The sequence below is a fragment of the Corylus avellana genome, chromosome ca3, assembly GCF_901000735.1.
Source record: "Corylus avellana chromosome ca3, CavTom2PMs-1.0".
In the NCBI taxonomy this organism is placed as follows: Eukaryota; Viridiplantae; Streptophyta; class Magnoliopsida; order Fagales; family Betulaceae; genus Corylus; species Corylus avellana.
Genome location: NC_081543.1, coordinates 36,413,945 through 36,424,681, shown reverse-complemented (window position 1 = coordinate 36,424,681; position 10,737 = coordinate 36,413,945). Strand labels below are relative to the sequence as shown.

The following is a 10,737-nucleotide window of genomic DNA, read 5'->3' as shown; positions in this document are numbered from 1 at the left end:
AAAATTTATTTGTTTGAACAAACAACCCAACATCAGATTGATGAATTTATCAAGAGATCTCTTGGATCCCATTCATGAAAGAGGTCTAGAGAGAGAAAAATATCTGAATTGTAGTTTGTGGAGGTGGGAGCGGTGCAGCAGCATTTGAGGAGGTGGAGGGCGGTGTAGATGAGAGATGGAGAGAGAGCCACTAACGAGAGAGAACAAGAGAGACGAAGAGAGAGCAAGAGAACGAGAGAGCGAAAGAGACGAAGAGAGAGCGAGAGAACAAGAGAGGGACTAAGGGAGAGAGGTGGCCGAACAAAATAGAGAGAGGTTAACCTAGGGTTTTTTCCTTTTTATACTAATGCGGGTTGGATCGGGGCGGGGCGGGTACCCGCAAGGAAAAAATTCTTATACCCGCAACCCGCCCCACCCCGCATGGGTTGGATAAATCCTACCCAAACCTGCAAAAATACGCACAAAACCCGTGCGGTTTGGGGCAGGGCGGGTCTTCGGGTTGGGCGGGTTTTTGCCCACCCCTAACTATATTTGGGTCCCCTAACCTCAATCAATCAAGTCTTGTACTAGTCTCCTTTAATTTTCCATTTGGCTAAGACGCTTTAATCTTTATAAAAAGTTATTTGACCAAACATGCATGATTGAACAAATATAACGAAATTGCACGGCCTTTCCCATTCTTTCACCTACAGAGAAAGCCGCTAGAGTTGGTGATCGTTGGTTAATATACTGTAAGCTAGCTACGCTCTTAACTTCTCTCCATTCCTTTCTATGACGCAGCTGTAAATCTCTCCAGAAAATAACAACATTTGAAGTTTCGAGTAACCCATTGGCTGAGGTGCGTATAGGTGAGTTAAAAATTATTTTTTGATTTTATGAAAAAATGTTTTTACAAAAGTGAAGAAGAAACATTTTGGGGAGAAATTCTTTTTGATTATTTTCATAATATGCCACATTTTTAATATGTAATATTTTCTAAGCGTTTTGATAATTAATATATATATATATATATATAATACATAATTTAAAAATCTATAATTTTAAAAAATTTGTTGAAAATTATGATCCTTTCACATAAAGCGACTAATATTACAAAGACTATAAATTTGTGCACATCGCACTAATATATAACAGTGAAAATGGTGGATACATGCATGATCGATGCACCGTGATGCAGATCGCAGAACACACATTCTAATACTACGCTCGATCCTGTGAACGAGCGCATGATCGATTGCAATGGTTCCTGGAAGTGCGATCGATTACACGCGTGCCTGCGATCGAGCGCACGTGGGGAGTCAATATGTTATTTTTGCTTTTTTATTATTTAAACCAACTTTATGTTGTTATTTTATTAGGGTTAAGGTTTTGCGAGTCTTTATTTCGTTATTTTATTAGGTTTATGGTTTTGGGGGTAGTTATGTCATATTTTATTAGGTTTAGCATTTTGGGCTATAAATATATGCTTATAGCCTCAAGAGAAATCAGTTTTATATTAATTGATCTGTTTTCTCTAATAAGAATTACTCATAGGTGAGTTTTCTTCATATTTTTCCTTGAACCATAAATAGAATCTATAGTTTTGAGAAGAGTTCTTAGATCATTGATAGACTCAAGATCTACGAATTATTTATCCGTTCTTCTTGTTACTGCTTCTTTGCATCCCACCAAGTCAGGCGGCATCAGTTGGTATCAGAGCTCAATTACTTTCCATGATCAATTTAGTTTAGTCCCTGGTTTCTAAATCTAAAATGAAATATTTAAGGTTTTCAGGAGTTTCAATTAAAATCTTCCTTCTTACCAAAAATAAAATAAAATAACTTCTTCCTTGTGTTTTCGTCCAATTTAATAATGCTCGTTAATCTACATTAACATTTTAATTTTTTTTTTTTTCAAAAATTAAAATCTAAAAAAAATTATTTTTACTTTTTTTTGGGGAACAAAAAATATATTTTATTAAAATAATTTTAAAATTTTGTTTGGCTTTGCTTTTTTATTTTATTCAAATCATGGAAAAAGAAAGGGAAATAAAAAATTGGGTGAAGTATCTCCCCCAAACTTCCACCCAATTGAGTCTTGACAATATCCCTCCAAACTTTCAATTAAAATGTCCCTAGCTCCCAAACTATCAAAACATTGTTAATGTCTTCTCAAGGCTACCAAAAAGATAAAAATACCCTTATAGATTTCAAAATAAGACAAAAATATCCCTATAAATTTGAAAAAAAAATAGTTTTTAGTTTTTTTAAAAAGAAAATTTTAATTAAAAAAATAAAAAATGATTTTTTTTAAATAACGAAAATTTTAATTTTTTTAAAAAAGAAAATTTATATTTTTTAAACAGAAATTTTTATTTAAGGCCTCTTAAACAATTTTTTTTTAAAAAAAAAAAAAGAAATTTTTTTATCTTTATAAAAAATCAAATTTTTTTTAATTTTTTTCTTATAAAAAGGATTGTTTTTTTTTAAAAAAAGAAAATTTGTATTTTTTGTATTTTTATTTTACTAAGGATAGTTTCACCATTGTTTTACATTAATAATATTTTGATAGTTTGAGAGATATTGTCATAATTGAAAGTTTGGGAAACATTATCAATTGGATGGCAGTTTAAGAGAGTAAGTTGACTTTACTTTACATGAAAATTAAAACAAGGAATATCAAGGAAGATAAGAGTCTCTAACATTAGTTTGGGGGACATTATCATTGGGTTACATGGGTAAAGTCCACATATCCCCTCAAACTACCACCCAATTGACAATATTTACCCTAAACTTTCAATTGTGACAATGTCTCTCCAAACTACCAAACAATTGTCAATGTCCACCAAGGCTACCAAAAAGATAAAAATATCCCTATAAATTTCTCAATAAGACAAAAATATCCTTATAAATTAGAAAATATACCTGAAATAATAAATTTTATTTATTTTAAAACGAAATATTTTTTTTTAAAATAACGAAATTTTTTATTTTTTAAAAATAACAAAAGTTTTTATTTTTTTAAACGATTTTTTTTTTAAAAAAAAAACAAAAAAATTTATTTAGAAAATTTTTAAAACAATTTTTTTAAAAAAAAAAAAAATCGAAATTTTTTAATTTTTTTCTAATAAAAAGGATTTTTTTTATAAAATTTTTAGTATATTTTTTATTTTTATTTTACTAAGAATAGTTTTGTCATTGGAGAACATTGACAATATTTTAGTAGTTTTTACAATTGAAAGTTTGGAGAAACATTATCAATTGGGTACATAAACTTTACCCTAAAAAAATTACATGAAAATTAAAACAAGGAATATGAACAAGCATAAGAGTCATCTTTCTAACATTTAGGGCTGGCAAAACGGGTAACCGGGTAGACCCGATTAGGGCCCGTTAAGACCCGCGACCCGATTACCCGAAACACGAACACGACCCGTTTAGCTAAACGGGTTAGCGGGTCTAACACGATTATAACAAGGAAAATATATGGGTAACCCGATACGACCCGCTTAACCCGTTTAGCATAACCGGGTCATATCGGGTAGACACGACCCGACACGACTAGTGCGCTAAACAGGTAACACGGCCCGACCCGACACCGTTTTTTAGTTTTTATTTTTTATTTTTTATTTTTATTTTTTATTTTTTATTTTTTATAAAAAAAACCCTTAATCAAAATTGGAAAAAAATAATTGAATAAAGGGATCTCTTGGGCTAAAGGACTAGTCAAATTTATCTTAACCGTTCAAGAAGAATAAAAAGTTTTAAAAGAGAATGTTTTAATATATAAATAATGATTTAAAAGAGAATGTTTTAATATATAGACCCGCATAGATAAAGTAACAGAAAAATAAGGAATAGGCCAGTGAAGTGAAGCCGCGAAGTGAAGAGTGAAGTGAAGTCGTGAGTGAGTCAGTAAGTGTTAGGGTTAACTTAGTTAGAACTTAGACATAGGTTTTTTTTAAAAAAAAAATTAAAAAAAATTAAATGGGTCTAGCGGGTCACCCGAGACCCAGCTGACCAGCCAAACCCGGTTGACCCATTTATTAAACGTGTCTGGCGGGTCAACCCGTGGACCCGTCGGGTCGACCTGCCAAACTCGAATTTAATCGCGTCTTAATCGGGTAGACCCGATTAAGACCTAAACCCGATAAGCCCAAACCCAATACCTGTTAACTTCGTGCCGTGTTCGTGTCAGGTTCGCGGGTTGTGTCAAAATTGCCAGCCCTACTAACATTACTCCACCACCTCGATCTACTTAATCGGTGATGTTGGCTATTATTAATTGGGTCAAAGTTTTAAACTAAACACCATAAACTAATATCAGCAGCTGCACTTAAACTGATTAACTTTCAAAGCGTCTTAAACTAAGATCCAAACTAATTGGCGATCTTAGCTTTCATCAAACTAAAAACTATAAAATATTTGTTTATCTTCCTCACTTTTCTAACCAACCAATACAATATTAGATCCGAACAAAATATGAACAAAACCCAAATAAAGGAAAACCAGAAAAATATGAACAAAAAAGCTCAGCAGAAAGTCAAACAAAATCAAACAAACTATATACATACACACACATATATATGCCGATGGAGTAGGACCTTTTGATGTCGGGGGGACTGTGGTGGAGCCGATAGGCAGTAAGAGAGACGATGGAGGCAGAGGAGAAATTGAGAAACCCTTAACCCTCAAGTTATGAAGAGATAACTATCTTCTATGGGAGGCTCCCCCTACTTGAAAGGCCAACATCAATTTGGCTTTGTCGATGGCTCATGGCTCCACTTCAAGTCCAGTCCCTCTCAATTTTTGTCTATATATTGAAGGATCACATTATTGACTTGACAATTCTGTTTGGAATAAGTTTACAAGTCAATACCCAAATACACGGACACTCAAAAAGAACAGAAAGAACAAAAGACAAGATTGAATTACAATACTTTAATATTGAAGAGAAAATATCAAGCTTCCACTTGCTTCTTCTTGTTAATTGCTTACTTAATCTAACGTATATAATATCCTTATATAAGGATTTCTTACATGTGAACACATACATTACTAACTTACAAAAGTCAATAAAAGCACTGTGGTGGAGCCGATAGGCAGTGAGAGAGACAATGGAGGCAGAGGAGAAATTGAGAAACCCTTAACCCTCAAGTTACGAAGAGATAACTATCTTCTATGGGAGGCTCCCCCAACTTGAAAGGCCAACATCAATTTGGCTTTGTCAATGGCTCATGGCTCCACTCCCAGTCCCTCTCAATTTCTGTCTATATATTGAAGGAGCACATTATTGACTTGACAATTCTGTTGGGAATAAGTTTATAAGCCAATACCCAAATACACGGACACTAAAAAAGAACAGAAAGAACAAAAGACAAGAGTGAATTACAATACTTTAATATTGAAGAGAAAATATCAAGCTTCTCACTTGCTTCTTCTTGTTAATTGCTTACTTAATCTAACGTACATAATATCGTTATAGAAGGATTTCTTACATGTGAACACATACATTACTAACTTACAAAAGTTAATAAAAGCACTGTGGTGGAGCCGATAGGCAGTGAGAGACGATGGAGGCAGAGGAGAAATTGAGAAACCCTTAACTCTCAAGTTACGAAGAGATAACTATCTTCTATGCGAGGCTCCCCCTACTTGAAAGGCCAACATCAATTTGGCTTTGTCAATGGCTTATGGCTCCACTCCAAGTCCAGTCCCTCTCAATTTCTGTATATATATTGAAGGAGCACATTATTGACTTGACAATTCTGTTGGGAATAAGTTTACAAACCAATATCCAAATGCACAGACACTCAAAAAGAACAAAAAGAACAAAAGACAAGATTGAATTACAATACTTTAATATTGAAGAGAAAATATCAAGCTTCCCACTTGCTTCTTCTTGTTAATTGCTTACTTAATTTAACGTACATAATATCCTTATATAAGGATTTCTTACATGTGAACACATACATTACTAACTTACAAAAGTCAATAAAAGCAACTCATTAAGTTGCTACATATTAAAGCCTAAAATAGATGCACCTAACTTGCTTACTAAAAGTCAATAAAAGTTGCTCTAATAATTATAACACTTAATACTATGGTTACAAAGTCCGCAAAGGTGGCTAGCACTTAAGAGCTAAAACTAAAAATCATAAAGTCTAATAAGGTTGCAACTTAACAAATATTCTTTTGACTTATAAGGCATACATAATTTACTAAGCTAATTAAAGTAAAAGAAAGCTGGGCCAAAATGGTAGAATTAATTAGAAAAAAACGTGTACAACCTTCTTGCATGTTTTCTTTAACTTTGCATTTTTATTTGCACTTCCAACAAATTCTAACCAATATTTATTTATTTTTAATTTTTTAACAATGAAATCATTATATACCTCTTATTTAGAAAAAAGGGTCCCTCCATCATCTTCACCACCCCTCACTTCCATTACAAAGCAAATGCTTATAATTAAAGTCGTTTTATGTTATTTATTTATTTATTTTTTTATGACAGCCAATAATGGACGATATAAAAATGATAAAGTTTTCCTTCAAACTGGGTCCTCTTCCTTCAACCTAGTTTATAAAAGTGACATGTATCATTTTTTTTTTTTTAATAATATGTGAGGTGCACATGAGTTTTTAATAAAATTTATTCAAACTTTGTCCCTGCTATTAAAAAAAACACGTGTTTTTTACATGTTCAAGGAACACATGTCACTTTTATAGACTAGGTTGGAGGAAATTTCTCCAAGCCAGTTTAGAAGAAAACTCTGTCCATATAAAAATGAGCAATATGATAAACCTCATCGAAATTCCATGAAAATTAGCGTAATTGACGCAATGGAGCCGTCAGTTTATTATTATGCCCTTCTCCTAAAATCATTTGCATGCGTTGTTTTGTTGATCCGGACTCTCCAGTTTTCAGTGATTTATTAATTTCAAGAGGAATGCTACATTAATCCTTAAAAAAAAAAATTAAAAAATTTGCTCCATAAATGATGTATTAGTGACACATTTTTCAAAATAATAAATCACGTTGTGACACATCATTTGAAAAATTAAATAAATAAATTAGGAAGCGAAGCATTTATCTTATTTCACATATTTCTATAATCATACTAATATTATTGCCACCGAATTATCCACTAAGAAAACCCCTGTCCAGTTTTCACTGATCCAAACATAGGAAGGTTCCCATTTAATATGAAAACGACCTCCTCGACATGTTTCCGTTCTCTCCTCCGACCATCAATGCTTCAAGAAAAAAATCACCAATCATATTCCTTGAATACCAAACTAACTTGATCTTCGGAGCTAACTATGGCTTTGATATCACTTGTTAGGAAGATTGATACTTGAAGAGTATAAATTTAATGACTCCATAATATAACATGTTGAGACACCACACATGACACAATCTAAAAGTTTAAGTTTATAGGTTCGGCTGGTCCAAGTCCTACAATGTTATGTTAATCACTCACACTTCTTGCATATTTTCGTTGTGAGACTCTACTTATTTAGACTCACACATATATATTCAAGACAGACCCAGCAATTGATTACATGTAGTTGAACTAAAGGTCGAAAACCGCTCTCTAGGTCTCGAAAAAACCTAGAGGAGAAGAAAACTTGCTTCTAGTCTCGTGCAGACTGTGAAGGTGAGCCATCTATTGAGAGGAACGCAGTGCGCTGCTTTTGATCATGGCAGAGGAGTTGACAAAGATGTGGGAAACTTTTTCCCTTCTGGAAGAAGAGAGTGAAGTGGTGGAGCTTGAAAAACAGGTCGTGGAAGGAATGTGTTGCGTGGTCAATCTTGTTTGGTTGGAAAGCTGTTGGCTGATCGTTTTGTTAACAAAGAGATTATTAGACGTACACTGTTAAGGGGTTGGAGGCCTTCGGGGTCCCTTACCTTTAAAGTTTTGGGAGAAAACCTCTTTCTTATAGATTTTGAACATGCCTGTGATAAGAATAGAGTGTTAGAAGGGAGGCCTTGGTTTTTTGATGGTAGCATATTCTCTGTAGAAGAGTTTGACGGGATGAGTTCCCCGGCAACAATTCATTTCGACAAGGAGACCTTTTGGGTCAGAATGTTAAATCTCCCTTTGGCTTGCATGAATCAGGCTGTTGGTTTTCAAATCGGGTCAACCATGGGCACCGTGGAGGAGGTGGATACGGATGTAGATGGCATAGGGTGGGAAGAATTTCTACATGTTCGCGTTAAGCTTGATTTGGCAAAGCCTTTGTCACGGGGAAGAGTTCTGAAAATACAAGGAAAGGAGACGCGGATTGCCTTTCAGTATGAACGGCTTCCGCGCTTTTGTTTTGATTGTGGGGTCATCCGTCATGGGAGTGTTAGATGCTTGAAACGAAACGGAAGCAAAACCCAAGAACCCAGTAAGCAATACGGCCCCTGGCTGCGGGTCCCCACTCTAGTTCGAAGGTCTGTGTGGCAGGGGGAGAAAAATGAGAGGCGGTTTGAGGAAAGGAGGCGTAGGGGATCTGGTACACCCGAAACACAGCAAAAGCAGGAACTGGGTTCTTGGTCCACCTCCAGCCGTAGTCCTGGCGATTCTGGTGGTAGCTCAACCCCTTGGTGGCTACTGGCTGCGGTAGGGTGGATCCGGTTGTTGGGGAAAACGCTCCTTTTGGGAAATTTTCTACTGATTCCCATACCTCCGCGAATATTTTGATCGGAAATGGGGTCCCTAATGGCCAGACAAACCTGACGAATTACAGGGAGAATGTTGTGGGAGGCAAGGATAAGGTGGGCGAACGGACTTTGATTAATGCAAAAGATTCCCCACTAAAAGGGATGGAAGAAACACCAAACGAGGTGCTGGCTTCCAATAACCCCCTTGGGGGGAAAATTGTGAGCTGGCATGTCCTACCCTATGAAGAGTGTGCTTTTTATGGGCATCTCAGAAACTGCAGTTTTGCAAATGACGGAATCAGGAGAATTGGGGTGGCCCTCACGGAATGAGTGCGGACCAGATACTAGCATGGGCTGGTGTGCAGTGGGCGCCCAACAGACAGTTACAACTCCTTTGGTGAAGGGGTTGGATGAAACCCATGTGGGGGTTCACGTTCAGTCGCCAACCCAACGCCTGACTTGGAAGAGAAAGGCTAGTGCTGGCCAGAACTGTACTCTACAGACTGAGTTAATTTCTCTGGTTGGGAAGAGGAAATCATGGGGGAGAAAGGATGAAGGGGAAGTGAAGAAGAAAGTGAGAAGGGGAAGTGAAGAAGAAAGTGAGAAGGGAACGAAACAAATGGTTGGGATTGGCGGCAGCTGTTAATCATTCCTGCCAACTGCAATGATAATTTTAAGTTGGAACTACCGAGGGCTTGGGAACCCTCGGGCAGTCAAAGACCTGTGTCAAATCATCAAGGTCAAGAAACCCAATGTGGCTTTCCTCATGGAAACAAAAAAAAACCAAAAAAATATGGAGAGAATTAAAACTAGTACGAGTTTTTGCAATATGTTTGTTGTGGGCTGCGTTGGGAGAAGTGGTGGCCTTGCTTTGCTTTGGAATGAGGAGGTGGTTTTGAAAATTCAGAATTTTAGTAGGCGGCATATTAATGCTAAAATTAAGCCTGTTAACGGAGGTGCCTCTTGGAAGATGACCGGCTTCTACGGCCATCCGGTTGCGCACAAGAGACAGGGGGCGTTGGCCCTTCTGCGCTACCTTGCTTCTCTGGCCCCGGAACCATGGCTATGCTTTGGGGATTTTAATGAAATTCTTTGCGCTGATGAGAAACAAGGTGGGGCTGTTAGGGCGAGGGTTCTAATGGAAGCTTTTAGAAGCACTTTGGCCTTCTGCAAACTTGCTGATCTAGGTGCTAAGAGACCAAAATTTACGTGGAATAATGGAAGGGATGGGTTGGACTTCGTGCAAGAACGCCTTGATCGAGTAGTGACAAATGCATCGTGGTGAATCCAATTTCCGGATGTGGCTGTGTCAGTGGAGGCAGCTTTCAGTTCTGACCATGCTCCTATTATCATGCGTTTGCATGGGCATGGTAGTAGGAGGCGCAAGGGGAGGTCATTCAAATTTGAAGCTCATTGGTCACTTCATAAGGAATACAAAAATATCATTAAGGTGGTGTTTGGCGAAAGGCATGAGCCCGGCCTAGACACTGTTATTGTCCTTTTCCTGATGTGAAATTATACTTTTACCCTTCAGTTGTTTCTCCCAAAATATCCAGCGTAGTTTCTCTTTTCCTCCAGCTCCCTCTCCATCTCCGTGTCTTCTCCTTCACGAGTCAAACACCCATCCCTTGTGAGCCCGTCTCACCCCCACCCCCAAACTTGCATCCTCTCTCTCTCTGTCAAAAATATAAATACGCAAAAGAAACCCAGAGGGGCGAGGGAGAAGAGGGCGGAGGGTTTGAGTTGAAGACGAGGAGGAGGTGCCACGTGTGGAGGAGTAGGAGTGGGACAAGGAACCGCTAGAGGGCTGGAGATTGAGCTGAGCCCTTGAGCCGTAGAGGATGATGGCGGCGTGGTCATAGGCGCGAGCGGCGGCCTCGGCGGTGGTGAAAGTGCCGAGCCACTTGCATGTACGCTTGCGTGGCTCTCGGATCTCGGCTACCCATTTGCCCCAACTCCGCTGCCAGACTCCACGGTACCTGAACTTGCTGTTGTTGGGGCCTCCTTTGCCCTTGCATTTCCTACTGCTTGAGCAGTTATCGGCGGTGGCGATGGTGGCGGCCGCGTCGGTGTCTGTGATCTTGTCTGTGATGGAAGAGAAGGAAG

General features: G+C 37.5%; 2 protein-coding genes across 3 annotated transcripts in view; one reads left to right on the top strand and one right to left on the bottom strand.

The window, feature by feature from the left end:
* Positions 1-10,737, top strand: part of LOC132173916 (uncharacterized) — a 46,766-nt gene that overhangs the window by 10,167 nt on the left and 25,862 nt on the right. The window lies entirely within an intron of this gene.
* LOC132174536 (ethylene-responsive transcription factor ABI4-like) overlaps positions 10,162-10,737 on the bottom strand; it is a 788-nt gene continuing 212 nt past the window's right edge. The window contains exons 2-3 of the mRNA XM_059586174.1: positions 10,327-10,716; positions 10,162-10,235 (exon numbers count right to left, since the gene is read on the bottom strand). Coding sequence (XP_059442157.1) covers positions 10,162-10,235; positions 10,327-10,716 — 464 coding nt within the window. The remainder of the gene's footprint in view (positions 10,236-10,326; positions 10,717-10,737) is intronic.